Source organism: Chlorocebus sabaeus, chromosome 20 (genome assembly GCF_047675955.1).
Source record: "Chlorocebus sabaeus isolate Y175 chromosome 20, mChlSab1.0.hap1, whole genome shotgun sequence".
Taxonomy (NCBI): Eukaryota; Metazoa; Chordata; class Mammalia; order Primates; family Cercopithecidae; genus Chlorocebus; species Chlorocebus sabaeus.
In genome coordinates, this window is record NC_132923.1 from 115,472,120 (window position 1) to 115,490,245 (window position 18,126).

The window sequence follows — 18,126 nt, forward strand, 5'->3', positions numbered from 1 at the left end:
GATAGGAAGGACATCCAGAACTTACAGGTGGTGGCAGAGCCACCCCTGGAAAGATCCTGGGTCCCAGCCACCTGAGCAGGGGTGCTGATATTGGAGGTAAGAATACATCCTCAGGTGTCAAGTAACTGAGTTTTCTGAATTTACCTTTAACAGAAGGCAGGGTTATCTCAGTGAATACAGGAGGGTGTGTCGGCTCATCTTTGTTCTTCCCCTGGGAGAAGGCAGCTGAGGGCAGCAGAAACCCCCGTGATGTGGGCCTTAGGGTCTAGGTCCATGCCCACAAGCCCTAGTTGTGAATGGAGCTGGGACCTATGCCTGAACCCCGGCTCCAATTAGGACTCAGGGCCCATAATAGTTAAAATATAAGGTGATGAGTGACCCAGGGCCCAGCCTGAGTGTGGGGAGACGCTGAAGCCATGGGTGCCTGAGCACCTCAGTGACTGCTTCTTGAAGGACACATCATCCCACAGCCGGGAGTGTGGGCAGGAAGAGCTCCTGGCTCCTAATTCGGTCCTAAGTCCTCACTACGTGCTAGGCATCACTAGACACAGGGCGTCAGAGAAGCTGAATCCCTTGCCCAAGTTTGTAGAACTGAGAAAGTGATGGAGCAGAGATGTGGACCCCCATCTCTCTGACTCACAGTCCGTGCTTTCTACCCCAGCAATGTATCCCAGAGTTCAACAGAAGTTGTTGGTTTGTGTCCTTTGAGCAGTTGATGTTCCAGCACCAGGCCTGGGGGCTTTCTGTCAGCCCTTCATGGGGAAAGTCAGAAGTGCCAGTGTTAATTTCCTCAGGGGCAGCCCTCGGCCAATGAGAGGTGAGAGTTGGAGAATAAATACCCCTGCTCCCTCGCCCCTTGAGTGAGATATCTCTGAAGTGTCACTCCTACACTGTCTCCCAGAGGTCCTTCGTGGGATTGAGACCTGGCCAGCCTCAGTGGCAACCTGTTTAAAAACACACCTTTCTCAACATCCTTCCCTTTCCTGTCTTGCTTCCTCATTCCCCGATTGGTGCTGCTTTCTGGGTTCTTCTTATAAACAAACTACTTGTGCTGATTCCTGTCGCAGGTTCTGTCTCCGTGGAAACCCAACGCAAGATAATAAAGTATGGTTTGTCAGACAACCCACAGGGAGAAAATCTTCACAATCTATACATCCAATAAAGGACAAATATACAGAATCTACAAGGAACTCAAACAAATTAGAAACAACAACAACAAAAAGGCCAGGCGTGGTGGCTCACACCTGTAAACCCAGCACTTTGGGAGGCCGGTGGGCAGATCAGGTCAGGAGATCAAGATCATCCTGGCTAATACAGTGAAATCTCATCTCTACTAAAAATACAAAAACTTAGCTGGGCGTGGTGGCGGGTGCCTATAGTCTCAGCTACTCAGGAGGCTGAGGCAGGAGAATGGCGTGAACCCGGGAGGCAGAGCTTGCAGTGAGCCGAGATCGTGTCACTGCACTCCAGCCTGGGCGACGGAGCAAGACTCCGTCTCAAAAAAAAAAAAAAAATTCCTGTCAAAAAGTGGGCTAAGAACATGAATAGACAATTCTTTTTTTTTTTTTTTTTTTTTTTTTTTTTTTTGAGACGGAGTCTGGCTCTGCCGCCCAGGCTGGAGTGCAGTGGCCAGATCTCAGCTCACTGCAAGCTCCGCCTCCCGGGTTCACGCCATTCTCCTGCCTCAGCCTTCCGAGTAGCTGGGACTACAGGCGCCCGCCACCTCGCCCGGCTAGTTTTTTGTATTTTTTAGTAGAGACGAGGTTTCACCGGGTTAGCCAGGATGGTCTCGATCTCCTGACCTTGTGATCCGCCCGTCTCTGCCTCCCAAAGTGCTGGGATTACAGGCTTGAGCCACCGCGCCCGGCCGACAATTCTTAAAAGAAGATATGCAAATGACTAACAGACATATGAAAAAATGCTCAACATCACTAATGATCAGGGAAATGCAAATTAAGGTGGTATCACAATGCAATACCACCTTACTCCTGCAAGAATGGTCGTAATCAAAAAATCAAAAAATAATAGATGTTGTCATGGATGCAGTGAAAAGGGAACACTTCTACACTGCTGTTGGGAATGTAAACTAGTACAACCACTATGGAAAACAGTGTGGAGATTCCCTAAAGAACTAAAAGTAGAACTACCATTTGATCCAGCAATCCTGCTATTGGGTATCTACCCAGAGGAAAAGAAGTCCTTCAACAGAAAAGATTCTTGCACATGCATGTTTATGGCGGCACAATTCCCAATTACAAAAATATGGAACCAGTCCAAATCTCCATCAATCAACAAGTGGATAAAGAAACTGTGGTGTATGTGTATATATGTATATGTATATGTGTATGTGTATGTGTGTATATATATATGAATATGATGGAATACTACTCATTCAGAAGGAATGAATTAATAGCATTTGCAGCAATGGGATTGGAGACTACTTTTGTGAGTGAAGTAATTCAGGAATGGAAAACCAAACATCATACGTTCTCACTCATAAGTGGGAGCTAAGCTGTGAGGATGCAAAGGCATAGGAATGATAGGATGGACTTTGAGGACTCTGGGGGAAAGGGTGGGAAGGGGATAAGGGATAAAAGGTTACAAATTGGATTCAGTGTATACTGCTTAGGTGATGGATACACCAAAATCTCACAACTCACCACTAAAGAACTTACTAATGTAACCAAACACCACCTGTTCCCCAAAAACCTATGGAAATAAAACCACAACAAAACAAAGTATGGTTTGCACACCCCCGAGACATGTAAATTAACTTCAGGTGGTACTGGGAACACTTAAAAATTGACTGCTTAAATGTGAATTCAAAGGAGTGTTTGGGAAATAATAGTATGGACATGGCAACAATTGTGAAGGTGGTGTGAAAATAACACCTGGAAAATGCTGCATCGTACAATTCAAGATGAGGCATCTCCCCTTGGTCCTGGCCAGAATGTATGCATATAGTTTATTTTCTTTTTCTATGTATTATTTTTTGAGACAGGGTCTCACTCTGTTGCCCAGGCTGGAGTGCAGTGGCATGATCTCGACTCATTGCGACCCCTGCCTCCCAGGCTCAAGTGATCCTCCCCCTCAGCCCCTAAGTAGCTGGGAATACAGGTGCCTGCCACCATGCCCCCATAATTATTGCATTTTTTATGAAGATGGGTTTTGCCTTGTTGCTCATGCTGGTCTCAAACTCTTGGGCTCAAGGGATCCTCCGGCCTCAGCCTCCCAAAGTATTTTGATTACAGGTGTGAGCCACCACTCCTGGCAGTTTCTTTTCTTTTCTTTTCTTCTCCTTTTTTTTGAGACGGAGTCTTGCTCTGTCGCCCAGGCTGGAGTGCAGTGGCCGGATCTCAGCACACTGCAAGCTCCACCTCCCGGGTTTACGCCATTCTCCTGCCTCAGCCTCCTGAGTAGCTGGGACTACAGGCGCCCGCCACCTCACCCGGCTAGTTTTTTTTTTGTTTGTTTGTATTTTTTTTTTTTTTTTTGAGACAGAGTCTCGCTGTATCGCCCAGGCTGGAGTGCAGTGGCCGGATCTCAGCTCACTGCAAGCTCCGCCTCCCGGGTTTTTACGCCATTCTCCTGCCTCAGCCTCCCGAGTAGCCGGGACTACAGGCGCCCGCCACCTCGCCCGGCTAGTTTTTTGTATTTTTTAGTAGAGACGGGGTTTCACCGTGTTAGCCAGGATGGTCTCGATCTCCTGACCTCGTGATCCGCCCGTCTCGTTCTCCCAAAGTGCTGGGATTACAGGCTTGAGCCACCGCGCCCGGCTGTTTGTTTGTATTTTTTAGTAGAGACGGGGTTTCACCGTGTTAGCCAGGATGGTCTCGATCTCCTGACCTCATGATCCGCCCGCCTCAACCTCCCAAAGTGCTGGGATTACAGGCTTGAGCCACCGCGCCCGGCCTATTTTCTTTTTAACTAGAGATAAGGTCTTGCTCCTTCACCCAGCCTGGAGTGCAGTGGTGTGATCATAGCTCACTGCAACCTCTAACTCCTGGGCTCTAGTGACCCTCCCGCCTCAGCCTCCCAAGTAGCTAGACTACAGGCATGTGTCACCCGGCTAATTTTTTAATTTTTTTGTAGAGACAGGGTCTTGCGATGTTGCTCAAGTTGGTCTTGAACTCCTGCCCTCAAGCAATCCTCCAACCTCAGCCTTTTAAAGTGCTGGGATTACAGGTATGCACCATTGTGCCTGGCCTATAGTTTCATCTTTTATCCCAGCATCAGCTTGGCTGTGCTTCCCTTTTTTGTCAGGACTGCTAGGAAGCTCAGAGACAAATCTGCTTAGTTTGCATTTTCAATCCTGAAGAAGTCCACTTCTGACATACGGTTTCTCATCTTCCTGAGTTTATATTTAACTAGTGTATGTCACGAGTTTATATTTAACTGGTGTATGGGCAATCACCTCGCTTCCCGAACCCTCAGGGTCCTCACGTATACATGTGGATGATGGGGGCCTATTTCCTAATCAGGATTAAATGCAATGAATCCACATAGAGCGTGAAGCACAGACCCGGCATGTTGTAAATGATCAGTGTTAATCGTCATGATTGTCATCCTTATTAAAGGAATTTTCATTTCTTTTTTTTTTTTTTTTTTTTTGAGACGGAGTCTCGCTCTGTCGCCCAGGCTGGAGTGCAGTGGCCGGATCTCAGCTCACTGCAAGCTCTGCCTCCCGGGTTTATGCCATTCTCCTGGCTCAGCCTCCCGAGTAGCTGGGACTACAGGTGCCCGCCACCTCGCCTAGCTAGTTTTTTGTATTTTTTTTAGTAGAGACGGGGTTTCACCGTGTTAGCCAGAATGGTCTTGATCTCCTGACCTCGTGATCCTCCCGTCTCGGCCTCCCAAAGTGCTGGGATTACAGGCTTGAGCCACCGCGCCCGGCAGGAATTTTCATTTCAATGAAGCAAGAGGAGCAAACTTGGACAAGTCTGTATCCCCACAAGGTCAGCTGCAGTCCTGAGTCTAGTACCGAGGTGTGAATATCAGAAATGGAAAGATCACAGTTGCTAAGCTAGGCTGACGCTCTGTGAGGGCAAGGAGCCCTCTGTCTGTTCAGCCTTCTGTCTGTCATGTTCACCACTAAATTCTTTTTTTTTTTTTTTTTTTTTTGAGATGAATTTCACTCTTCTCACCCAGGCTGGAGTGCAATGGCATGATCTCGGCTCACTGCAACCTCCACCTCCCGGGTTCAAGCAATTCTCCTGCCTCAGCCTCCAAAGTAGCTGGGATTACAGGCGTGTGCCACCGCGCCCTCCTAATTTTGTATTTTTAGTAGAGATGGGGTTTCTCCATGTTGCCCAGGCTGGTCTTGAACTCCCGACCTCAGATGATCCACCTGCCTCAGCCTCCCAAAGTGCTGGGATTACAGGTGTGAGCCACCGTGCCCGACCAACAATTCTTAAGACCTAATACCATGCCTAGCACGTAGTCAGTATTGATGAATGAATGAAATAGGCCAAGGTATGTAGTGCTGTTTGTGGGTGTCATGCAGCCGGGCTGCCACTGGGCCCCTGAAGTCCTCCTTGCTGTGGGTTTCTGGGCACACAAACACTCCTCTTTAATCTTTTTTTTTTGAGACAGAGTCTCACTCCATCACCCAGGCTGGAGTGCAGTGGCGCTGTCTTGGCTCACTACAACCTCTGCCTCTCCGGTTCAAGCGATTCTCCTGCCTCAGCCTCTGGAGTAGCTGGGACTACAGGCGCGCATGCCACCACGCTTAGCTAATTTCTGTATTTTTTTGTAGAGACAGGGTTTCACCACGTTGGCCAGGATGGTCTTGAACTGCTGACCTCAAATGTTCCTCCTGCCTCCGCCTCCCAAAGTGCTGGGATTACAGGTGTGAGCCACCGCGCCCGGCCGGCCTCCTCTTTAATCCTCACAGCAACCCAGAAGTGGGTTGTCTCCCATTTCACAGACAAGAAAACTGAGACACAAAGCAATGTGTCCAAAGTGGCATAGGTAGGGAGTGTGAAACCCCCAGGACAGCAGAAGGCCTTTCCACCCCTCTCCAACCCACCTGTACCCTGGGCCCTGAGGCCATTTCTTCCCAGAGAAATAAGCTTCTTTCAGTCTTTTTCTCACCGACCACAAAGACTCAACTCTGTCCTCAGAAATATTTGGAAAGTTTTATTTAAATGTTTTGTGTTCCCTTTTAACCACCACCAAAAAGAGAAATTTTTTTGCCATTCCAAACAGGAGAATCGCTTCAGAGAGGAGCTGGCATGCGTGTTCAGAGCCCAGAAGTGTGAGCCCTGCCAGGTGGCTCTTCCTGGCCTGGGCCACGCCGGGTAGGATGGCCACCCAGGCACCGGCTTCCTGGGACCCCGGTGGCCTTGGAGTGAGTGAGCGAGGCCTTGTCCTGAAGAGAAAGACCTCATCTCCCCTGAAGAAGGGCTGGCCCTGAGGACAGGGACATGAGCATGGTAGGGCCTGGGGGGTTCTAGAGGGAAGGAGATGAGAGTGGGAGGGTCAGATCCGGAATGTTCCATGGAGGCTTCAGGGCCTCTGGGTCTGGAGAAATTGTTTGCTAGAAAAATAAGAGGCTTTGAGAATTTCTGCAGTCTGTGCTCTCTGCTTGCCCAAGAGAAATCTACCCTGTTGGCCAAAGGGCAGCGGGGAGGGAGCAAAGGCTGGAGGCCAGAAGTGGGTTTGGCCCTCGGGGAAGATTCCAGAGGGGAGCGAGGTGGGCGGCAGACTTTGGTTTCCCAGGTCCCCTTTCTCGCAGTTGCAGAGGCTGAGGAGGCCCCCACCTCCCTGCCCCTTGCGGGTGGGCTGCCAGGCGGTGGGCAGCACTGGGGAGTGGGAAGTTGGCATGTCATGGGCTCGTGGGTGCCCGGGCCCTGGGCCCTCAGAACAGGATGCTCAGGGGGAAGAGGGCCAGTGGGAGCAGCAGGGGGCCTGCAGCAAGGCTGCCTGCCGAGCTGGCAGGGGCACAGTGGTCGAGGTTGGCCCCGATGCAGGCTGCGTACGCCATCACGTGGGGGATGTAGTTCTGCTCATGGACGCCGTGCAGCAGGTGTGCCATGGGGCCCTTGGAGAAGACGGCCACATCCTCCCCGCCATGGGTCTCGTGGCGCAGGGGCACAGCAGACTGCGCTTGGTAGTTGTTGTGAGCTGTGGGCCAGGAGAAACGCCTGCTGAGAGCCTGCCAGGGGCCTGGCGCTGCGCACGCAGCTTTTCCATCCCCCTTCCAGGCTGGCTTGAATGCTCCCATTTCATAGAAGAAGAAAAGGAGGCTCAGTGTGGGAAAGTCATTTTGCCTAAGGCCACAGGATTTGAATCTGAGCCTGTTCTGACATAGGAGTCTGCATTCTCAACCCCCAACAGAGAAAGTTAACCTCATTGGGGCTGCTTGGATCAGCAGGGAGAGTTGAGAGGGAGACTCTTACCATTGCTGCATCTTTAGACCCCCTGGAACCACTGGGAGTATCAAGAACAAATGAAAGATATGGGATGGGATGAACTAAATGCAAAGTCTTGTATACTGGAATATTAAAGAGCCAAGAAAAATGAGTATAAAATATTGAGCACCTATTTCTGCCAGGCACTATGCTAAGCTCATCAGACCCATTTGGTCCTTCAGACAACCTTCGAAGGTAAAAGAACCCTTTTAGAGAGGAAACGGAAGCAGAGAAAGGTGAAGTCACATGCCCAAAGTCTCAGAGCTGCTAGATTGTAGAAGGCAATTCAAACTGAGGTTGTTCTGACAAGTCCCAGTCATTCTGAGACCCCTGATCTTGACCACAAGCTGACACCCTATTCCCAAGCCCCACCCCGAGGGGTGCCCTGTCCCCTCCCAGCCCTGGGTCCTGGAGGGTCTCACCATAGTCCACCATGGAGACATTCTCTCGTTCACCGCCCACCACCTTGTAGCCAGGCCCATTGCCGTACAGGATGGCAGTGAAGGGCTTCTTGTCTGTGTCACTCAGCATGGGGGCCAGACCTGCACAGGGAGGGGGTGTTCAGGGGTCATGTTGGGGTACCAGTACAGTCCCCAGCCCCCAGATTGGGCTTCTTGGTGGCTTGGTAACCCCTGGGATCTTCTCTGAAGGGCCCCACAATGCCTCCATGAAGCTACCTTATTACTTCCAACCATTCCCCAGTTCCCATTGTACTCATGTCCCTCCCATTCATCTGTCCATCCATCATCCATCTATCATCCATCCATCCATCATCCATCCATCCATCCATCAACCCATCCATCCATCCATCCATCATCCAGCCATCCATCCACCCACCCATCCATCCATCCATCATCCATCCATCCATCCATCATCCATCCATCCATCCATCATCCATCCATCCATCCATCCTCCAGCCAGCCAGCCATCCTCTCCCCCATTCATCTATCCGCGTTCTCGCCCAGCCATGTTCAATGTGCCCATAGATCCACCCACCTGCCTGTCCACCCAACCACCACTCAACTCACTCCCTCGCCTCACCCTGTATTTTCTCACCATCCCAGTCACTCTCCCTCCCCACCCAGTTGTCATTGAGTTCCTACCATGCTCTGGGCTTGCTGGCTCTCCCACCCACTCCTGCTCCCAAGTGGGTAGACAGGAGACCCCAGGAGTGTCCACCCCAAAGAAGGCCCACCTACCAAAGATAGAGTTGCCACGGGGGGTGTATCCACCAAAGGTGAAGACGTGGGAATGGTCCGCGGTGACCACGGTCAGAGTGTCTTCCAAGGAGGTCATGCTGCCTGCCTGCCCGATAGCCCGGTCCATCTCTACCGCCTCGTGCAGGGCCTGCTTGGCTTTGCCTTCATGGTGCCCGTGGTCGATCCTGCCTCCTTGGGACACCAAGGCAAAGGCCTCGGGTAAGAGAGGAGGGGAGGAAGATCTGTTCCCCAGCCCTATGACACTGCTGCTGGATTAACCTTTGTTAGCTAGAGAAGGACAGGAACCTTCGCTGGACACCACTCTGTGCTAGCACCACCACCTAGGCATTTCACGCAGCCATTCAACCTGACAGAGGCTAGAGAGGGACAGCCCCGGGGCCAAAGGCACACGCATGGGGGCTGCAAAGCCCAGATGTGTAATCAGATCCACCAGGCCGGGAAGCTATGCTCCTCCCACCGCCCCTCCCAGCACTGTCTCTAGCTGCTTGAAGGAGGCACTGAAGCCTTTGGGAGGTAGTGAAGGGGGCATGCTGGAATCCCTACAACAGGCCAGGCATGACACACCCATGTTTCTTTTCCCCTGAACAGCAGTGCTGGGAGAGAGGAATATGATCAGTCCTGTTTACAGATGGAGCAACTGAGGCCTAGCGTGGGGAGGCCCACGGTGGGATTTGCCGGGATGTGAATTCAGGTGTGACTCGTCCTAACCCCGTTTTTCATCTCTACCTCAAATCATCCCCTCTAAAAAGAAAGCACGGAGCTCCCAGAGGTGGCGAAAGTCCCCAGTGCCTGGGCAGTGCCTGTGGCAGGTTCCACAAAGCCCTGCCGAAACCTGAACCCCGGCTGCCTCCGCCCCCACCTCCCACTCCCCCGGGTGAGTGCAGGGGCCTGGCTAGAGGCTTGGCCCAGCAGCCGAGGGCTCTGTGACCTTAAAGGAACACCTCCCTCCCTAACAGGAGGGCGCTGCCTGGTGGATGCTCCCAGCTTGGAGGGTCCTGGGCGCCAGGCAGCCCTCTGTTCCCACCAGCCTGAGCCTCACGGCGGGCTGGCCGGCTGGCAGGGCGGGTCCTCCCTTTGTTGTGGCTCTGGGAGCAGCTGGCCTGGCTGGCCCATTCTGGCCTTGCTCACAAAGGGAACCGCTCCCGGGGGAGCCCGTGCTCGCCACCGCTGGTTTCTGGCTGGCTCCTCGGCGTCAGAGGCCTGTTCGGGGCCAGGCCGAGACCACTGTGCTTGAGTGGGAACCCCGGGGTTTGGCAAGAAAGCAGTCAAGCTGGGCTGGCAGACACTCGCCTCTGGAAGGCGGAGGGGCTGAGCGTGTGTGTATGCGTGGGGAGCATATGTGCAAACATATTCGTGTGTGCATGTGCGTGTGTGTATACATACCGATGTCAGCAGGGCAACATGAGAAACCGCGGTGGGCAAGGGCTGTTAGCACTGGAAGGTTTCTAGAATCTTTATCACTTCCTCACACTTCCTATTGTTCCCGCCTTAACTATTGTGTAGCCATAAGGCTAATAATAGAAACACAGGGTTTATTCTTTACTGGGTCCCGTTCCAAGTACTTTATGTCTCTGAACACAATGGAGGTGAATCACTCTCCAGGAGACAGATGCTATTTTTGGCTTCACTTAACAGAAGCTCACAGGTAGAGGTCACACCGCCAGCAGATGGCAGCGCCAGGCCAAGAATTCACGTCTGTCCGTAAGGCCCCTGGACGGCGCTCGAGGAGCCTGGGAATGTCAGCGTGGGAAAGCCGGAGCCTGTGGATTTGCCTTTTGGGGCAGTGAGGTTGAGGGGCTGCTTGCCCCTCCAGGGCCAGGTCTCCAAGAAAGACTACCAAAGGGGAGAAATCTGCCTCCTCTCCCAGGAAGCCTTCCTGGACTGGTGAACCTGACTTGCATCTCTATGCCCAAAGGAGAGCAGCTTGCTGGGCTGGGAGCATCCACAGAGCCACCCGTCTCTTTCCACAACCCATTTTCCTAAAGGGACTTCTCCCTTCACCCCCAAACCCAGTAGTTCCCTTTAAGAGCTGGACTTCTCCATCCCCTGACACCAGGGCCGTGTTTCCAGCAGCCCCCTCTCAGCAGACCCGGGGCTCCTACCTTCCACCAGCAAGAAGAAGCCTTTGGGGTTCTTCCGCAGGATCTGGATGGCCACCACCACCATCTCGGAGAGTGACGGGTCCGTCACATTGTTCCTGTTCAGCTCGTACTCCATGTCCCCCGGCTCAAAGAGACCTGAGGACACCAGGAGGACGCGGATGCTGAGAGGCTGTGACCCTGCTAGGAGGACCCCAAGGAACTTGGGGTATCTCAGGGGACGCAGGCTCCCCACAGCCAACTTGGGGGTAGAGTATGGTGGCTGGGAGGATCCTTATCTGGGTGATTTTTGTGGGCCCAGAATGGGGCCCCCAATTCCTTTTTTTTTTTTTCTTTTTTTTTTGGAGACAGAGTCTCACTCTGTTGTCCAGGCTGGAGTGCAGTGGTGCGATCTCGGCTCAGGCTCACTGCAACCTCTGCCTCCTGGGTTCCAGCGATTCCCCTGCCTCAGCCTCCCGAGTAGCTGGGATTACAGACATGCATCACCTCACCGGCTCATTTTTTTTTGTATTTTAAGTAGAGACAGGGTTTTACCATGTTGGCCAGGCTGGTCTCAAACCTGACCTCAGGTCATCCACCCTCCTCGGCCTCCCAAAGTGTTGGGATTACAGGAGTGAGCCTCCGTGCCCAGCCCCAATTCTTTTCATCTTCACTCCCACCACTATGGCGTGGCGGGATCGCCATGCGCTTTTACAGAGGAGGAGCACTGAGGCCCAGAGGTGTTCCATAACTTGCTATTGTCAGCTGCAAAGTGGCAGATCTGGGGTTCAAATCCATCAGTCAGTCTGCCTCCAGCCTGCAGGGCTCAGCACACAGGACTGTGGCCCCAAGGCAGTGGGCCACAGCCTGGACTCGATGGGGCTGCTAGGGTGTGTGTGCATTCACATGTTGGGTTTGAAGGGCATGGTGGCCTGTGCAGCAAAACAGCAGAAGGTTTGGAATCATTGTCCCCCCCCCCGCTCATTGGGCTCCGTTTTCTCACTTGTGACATAAGGAGAATGATCTGTTTCTTGCCCATGGCACAAAACTCCATGTGTCCTATGCTGGTGCTTCTGATTCTGGTGTCCTTCCAGAACATCCTGTCCTCTGTGAACGGGTACACAGCCAAACAATAGCTCCAGTGCATACAGCGTTTACTTTGTGCCACGTGCTGTGAGCGCTTTGGAGCAGGCAAAAGCGTCTCCAAGATGGCGCCCAATAACGCCTGCCCCCCGGAATTCACGCGCTTGTGTGGTCTCCTCCCACACTAGCCTTTGTATGCAACTGAAACGACATTTCAGTGAAATGAAATGACATTTGTGTGATCTCCAAGGCTGGGGCATAAAATGCTGTAGCTTCTGTGTACATACTCTTGGATCTCTGTGGGAAGCCAGCCACCACGTGATGAGGACACTCAAGCTGCTCTACAGAGAGCAATGTGCCAAGGAACTGAGGCCTCCTGCTAACAGCCAAGACCAACTCGCCAGCCATGGGAGTGAACCGTCCGGGAAGGGACAGCCCCAGTCAAGCCTTCAGATGACCGCAACCTCCTGGGAGACCCAGCTAAGCTGTCCCCAGATTCCTGACCCAAAGAAATTGAGTGAGGCAATAAATGTCTACTCTTGTTTTAAACTGTTAAGTTTTGTTTTGTGACAGGATCTCACTCTGTTGCCCAAACTGAAGTGCAGTAGCATGATCATAGCTCACTGCAGGCTCGAACTCTTGGGCTCAAGCAAGCCTCCCCCCTCAGCTTCCTGAACCACCACACCTGGTTTCTTCTTTTCTCTCTCTTTCTCTTTCCTTCCCTCTCTCTCTCTTTCTTTCTTTCTCTCTTTCTTTCCTTTCTTTCTCTCTTTTTCTTTTTCTTTTTCCTTCCTTCCTTCCTTCCTCTTTCTTTCTTTCCTCTTTCTCTCTCTCTCTCTTTCTTTCTTTTAGATAGGGTCTTGCTCTGTCACCCAGGCTGGGGTGCAGTAGTGCAGTGGCATAATCACAACTCACTGCAGCCTCAACCTCCTGGGCTCAGGTGGATCCTCCTACCTCAGCCTCCTGAGTAGCTGGGACTAAAGGTGTGCGCCACCACACCTGGCCAGTTTTTAAAAAATTTTTTGTAGAGTGGAGGTCTCGCTATGTTGCCCAGGCTGGTCTCAAACTCCTGGGCTCAAGTGATCAACCTGCCTTGGCCTCCCAAAGTGCTAGGATTATAGGTGTGAGCCATTGCACCTGGCCTAAGTTTTTGTTTGTTTTTTGTTTTGAGACGGAGTCTCGCTCTGTTGCCAAGGCTGGAGTGCAGTGGTGCCATCTCGGCTCACTGCAAGCTCTGCATCCCAGGTTCACATCATTCTCTTGCCTCAGCCTCCTTAGTAGCTGGGACTACAGGCACCTGCCACTACACCAGGCTAATTTTTTGTATTTTTAGGAGAGACGGGGTTTCACCGTGTTAGCTAGGATGGTCTTGATCTCCTGACCTCGTGGATCTGCCCACCTCAGCCTCCCAAAGTGCTGGGATTACAGGCATGAGCCACCGTGCCCGGCCTGCACCTGGTCTAAGTTTTGAGATAATTTGTTACACAGCAACAGATAACTTATACAACACAAGTTCATGTCATGCTCATGACAACCCAGGGGTTGTCTCCAGCCCCATCACTATCTCCATTTTATGGGAGAGTCACTATCCCTACTTTATAGAAGAGGAAACTGAGGCAGAGAGAGGAGAAATCACTTGCCCAAAGTCACACAGTTTAGAGGTGGTAGAGCTGGATTTGAACCCGGCACTCTGGCTCTAAGATCCATGAGCAAAACCAGCATGATACACGGGTGCATGCACAGCCCGTGTGGTACTGGGTATGTGCCGTGTGAGCCAGGCAAGCAAGAGGCTGTGTGTATGTGTCTGGAGGACCCACCAGGTGCACAGCTCTGAGCCCATAACCTCTAATGACACCCAGGACGTGGAGCTGTGTTCCTTGGGAAATGTCTGCAGGAGATTTTGCAACCACTTGCTTGGCACTACAGGCAGCTGGAAAAGAAGACCCAGATAGCTGCGTGGTGGTGCTCAGGGCCTCATCCCACCAGACCTGAAGCTGCCCCTGTGCCCTCACCACCTGCTCCCCACTGCCTGGGGAGGAGGGCAATCATCAGGATGGGCAGAGATAACTTGGCTGGCTTCTGCCCTGTCCATGCACACAGTAGAGCTGACTCCAGGTCCTAGGCTCCATAGCCCAGGAGCCGTTAAGTCCCAGTTCCCAGCCAGGGATCAAACTTGCCTGGGCCGTACCCGTCGGCTGTGCCACATGCCGTGTGCCACTCCCCTCTTTGAGCTTCAGTTTCTTCTTGTGCCCAATGGGGCTAATCCCCCTGCACAGCCAGCAGATTTCAGGCCTAATTCCAGGAATCAGAACCCCCTTCCTTGCTTCTCCCAGGTCCTGGAGCCCAAGGGTAGAGGCCCCTAAGTGAGTGTCAGGCTGGGGCCTTGTCCCCAGGTGCTGGCCACACACAGCCTTGGCCACCAGGCTCCAAGCCATGCATCCTCCACTCCACTCCCTCCACTTACCCAATAGGTAGTCCACATTGTGGGGGTCAAGGGTCAGGAGTTCCGTGCGGTTCCAGATGAAGTGGGAGTGCTAGGAGGAAGGGCTGTGTCAGCACATGCCGGGAGCTAGGGAGAGTCGGAAGGACTGACCCCAGCAGCTATCGGAGTCTGAGGCCATTACTTATTTCCTTCCTTCACTTCAAAATCCCTCCCTGAGGACCCTCCATCCCTGACCTCAAGAAATGATGAATCAATAGCACATTATAATGTATAATGCAAGGGGATGAGAATTCTGATAGAGCCCAGGGAGGTCGTGAGCCCAGACACAGGACCAGGGAGGGCTTCCTGGTAGAGGTGATGTTCTAATGGGGCCCTGGAGGACAAGTGGGAATTTAACAGCCTGGGGTCAGGAAGGCTATCCCAGGAGGGAGGGATCACGGGGCAAAGAAGAGCCAGGCACAGGTCTCTAGAGGCCTTGAGGGCTGACAGGCCTGGGCTGTGTTTTCTGGAGGCCGTGGAGTGCCAGGGAGGAAGCAAAGCCCTAGTTCTGCTTTGGAGGCCCCATCTAGGACGGGAGATAAAGGTGGGGCTGTTTCCCCAGGGAATAAAGTCCATGGAAAGAAGCCAGCCAGGCCAGGCCTGGAGAGGGCACCATGTTGGCCTGGACCAAGGGTCCCAGCACTGCCAAGGATCTGCTGTGTGCCCTTAGGAGACCCCCTGCCTTCTCTTGGCAATGACCATGGGATCAGTGGCTTTTCAAGCCTCAGGGGCTGTTGTGGGGAGCAGGGCGGAGAGGCTCAGAAAGTGGGGCTTTGCCACCCCCAGCCCCTGCTTCCTGGAGGTGACTCTCCTGTGCTCTCTGCCTCCAAGGTTGTTCCTGTTACTCCCTCTTTACAGATAAGGGCAGTGAGGCACACAGACCATGTAGCCACCGAATGGTAAAGGTGAAACTGACTCTGGAACCCACTCTTAAGGCATGATTTTCTAGGGATGTGGGGCCTACATGGGACCTGACTGATACCCAATGTGGCCAGGCTTGGGGCCATGGTATAGACGCTCTCTCCCCATCTTAGAGGCTTAGACTGAGCTCCAGGGTAAGCTGAGCAAGGAGGTTGAAACTCTGGCCCCATGTGCCACGTAGAGAAACTGAGGCTGGTGTCTCTCTGGCTTGAGCTGGGAGGGGGCTCTGGCCCAGCCTGAGCTGACTCAGAAGGGATGGAAAGGGTTCAAAGCCGCTCAGTCCCACACCCCCACTGACCCCACAGGGCCCTTCCCTAGTTCCTACCCCCACCTTTTTCTTGGCTCAGCCTCATTCCACGAAGCCTCCCCAGGGGCCAGTCCTGGAACTCGCAGAAACCCAACTCCAGAGTGACATCAAAGTGGCTGCCAGGCTACTCCCCACTGTCTTCAGCCCTGACCACAGTCATTTCCAGACCCCAGCTGCCCCAGGCCCGCAGGCCAGCAGCTCAGATTTAAAGGGCCAGAGGCCGCTCCAAGGAGCCGGAGCTTGGGGTCCTTCTGGAGGTGCCTCCAGCCTCCCTTCCCCAATCCATTCCGTCCAGCCAAGGGGGACTCATTGTGGAGGGCTTCCCTGCTCCCTCTGTGGCTTGCACACTGGGGCCAACCATGTCCTCCCCTGATCCATACAGTGCTGCCTCTTCCCTCTGCCCTCCTACTTGCTCAGGGCTTCTTGGCCCCTCCTTGTGGTCTGTCCCCCCAGGGTGCCTACAGAGCCAGGCATCCCCCATGCAGGCACACAGCGTTCCATGTTTCCTTGGCCATCTGGCTCAGCCTCTGTCTCACGCATGCCCCAACAGGGGCCTACATATAATAGGTGCTCAGGGTGACTGAATGTCCACGCAGGTTATTCCCTGGCCCAGCCTCCTCCTCACGGTCCACCTCTCTCTTGTGTCCCCTCCAAGGGAAGGAAATGATCAGTCACCGACTATCTACTGCTTGTATATCTCTTAGTCCATTTGAGCCCCTGGAGGGAAGAATTCTGATGCCCTTTCTATAGATGACAACAGAGCTTCAGAGTGGGGGTCACACAGCCTCTCACCATCAAAGGCCACCTCGGCAGCCACATGGCCCCAACACAGGCTACCTTGTGTCTCGGTTTGAAGCTCTTCCAGATGTTAACGAGGTCCAGGCCGTCCAGCCTCGTGCCCCTGGCTTTCTCGTCAATCTCATACTCCACATCAGTTTTATTCTTGGGGTACATGTATTTCCGGCCACCCCCCATGATCACCTAAAAGAGACAGGAGCCATCACTTCTGCAGGGTTCCAAGATGCCCAGAAGCCCCAGTGACCTCGGCTTGGAACCTGGACTCCTGGAGTCCCTGGACAGTGTGGACACTTTCCCAGCCTGGTGAGCCAGGCCTCAGTCCTCTCTGGGCCTTACTTGTCCACTGTGGGGAGATGAAACCATGAGTCTATCGGGACCGTGGTTTGCCGCTTCTAGGGATATTGGAGGAGCTGATAACTTACCTTACTTGGCTTCCTGCAATCCACATAACTCCCACTTGAATAAGAATCAGACCATCAGATTTGGTATGAAGTTGAGTCAGAATGTATCTTAAGTGTGTGTCAAGCACTAAACACTTAAGATACATTCCGAGTCAACTTCATACCGAGGCTGCAACGAACCCTGGTCACCCGTTTTCCAACTAAAAAAATGGGCACAGAAATGGGTTTTTTCCCCTGAAGGCCACACAGCCAGGAAGTGGCAGATTCAGGATTCAAACCCAGGGCTTTTCCAGCTATGGCACTAGGGCCCTGCTGTATTCATGTAGCAGAGGGCAGGGACTCCCGGAGCCTCCTCTCCCACGGTGACAGGCTGAATGCGTGCAGGGAGAGGCTCCAGCCAGGGAGGTCTTTGGGGCAGCCCACAGCTGGGAGCCAGCCCACCGCAGCCTGGGCAAACAGCGGGGCCGGGCCTCATGGCTGTGTAGTCACCACCAGGCTAATTTTACCCACCGGCTGGTGTGTGCGGGCAGACGAACGCGGGACTGTTTGTTTTCCTTGGGAGTCCATGTTTGAAGTCCTGACTATTTTTAAAATAGGGCCAAGAGCATAACAGCAGCCGCCTGCGGTGACCACCACACTAGTGTTCTCTTGTCACCGCGGGCGCCAGCCCGGGCCACTGCCCCTGGCTGACACCTTGGGAGTGCAGAGCCTGGCTGACACTGGGCCCAGATCCACCATTCCAGGCCTGCATCTCATAGGTCCTCTGCTCTATCCTCCACTCTGTCTCCCACCTTAGAACCTAGGTTTTGCAGAATGCATAGAGGGCCAGGAGCACAGAATGGCAGGAGAGGTGGGAAAGGTGCCCCAGGACCAGCCTGGATCCAGGCCATGGTCATGGCCATGAGCTTTGAAGTCGGATTTAGGTTTGAACCCTGACTCTATCACCTCCTGATCAAGGGCCTGCCACCTAAACTCTCTGAGCCCAGTTTTACTACCCATAAAATGCGACTGGCTGGGCGCGGTGGCTCATGCCTGTAATCCCAGCACTTTGGGAGGCTGAGGCGGGAGGATCACTTGAAGGCAGGAGTTTGAGACCAGCCTGGACAACATGGCAAGACCCTGTCTATACAAATAAAATTTGTTTCAAAAATTAGCCGGGCATGGTGGTACAGACTTGTGCTCCCAGCTATTCAAGGGACTGAGCCAGGAGGAGCACTTGAGCCCAGGAGGCTGAGACTGAAGTGAGCCGCGATCATGCCACTGCACTCCAGTCTGGGCAACAGAGCGAGACCCTGTCTCAAAAATAAAATAAAATAGGCCGGGCGCGATGGCTTACGCCTGTAATCCTAGCACTTTGGCAGGCCAAAACGGGTGGATCACCTGAGGTCCAGAGTTTGAGACCACCCTGGCCAACATGGCGAAAC

The 18,126-nt window shown here is 53.1% G+C and overlaps 1 protein-coding gene across 7 annotated transcripts in view; it reads right to left on the reverse strand.

Annotated features, from left to right (window-relative positions):
• Window positions 1–6,118: 6,118 nt before the first annotated feature.
• ALPL (alkaline phosphatase, biomineralization associated) overlaps window positions 6,119–18,126 on the reverse strand; it is a 68,313-nt gene continuing 56,305 nt past the window's right edge. For all 7 annotated transcript variants that reach the window (XM_038000043.2, XM_073007721.1, XM_007980148.3 and 4 more), the window contains 6 exons: window positions 16,341–16,484; window positions 14,258–14,327; window positions 10,735–10,869; window positions 8,612–8,803; window positions 7,835–7,954; window positions 6,119–7,125 (listed from right to left, as the gene is read on the reverse strand). In XM_038000043.2, the coding sequence (XP_037855971.1) occupies window positions 6,860–7,125; window positions 7,835–7,954; window positions 8,612–8,803; window positions 10,735–10,869; window positions 14,258–14,327; window positions 16,341–16,484 (927 nt within the window). In that variant the 3' untranslated portion in view covers window positions 6,119–6,859. The remainder of the gene's footprint in view (window positions 7,126–7,834; window positions 7,955–8,611; window positions 8,804–10,734; window positions 10,870–14,257; window positions 14,328–16,340; window positions 16,485–18,126) is intronic.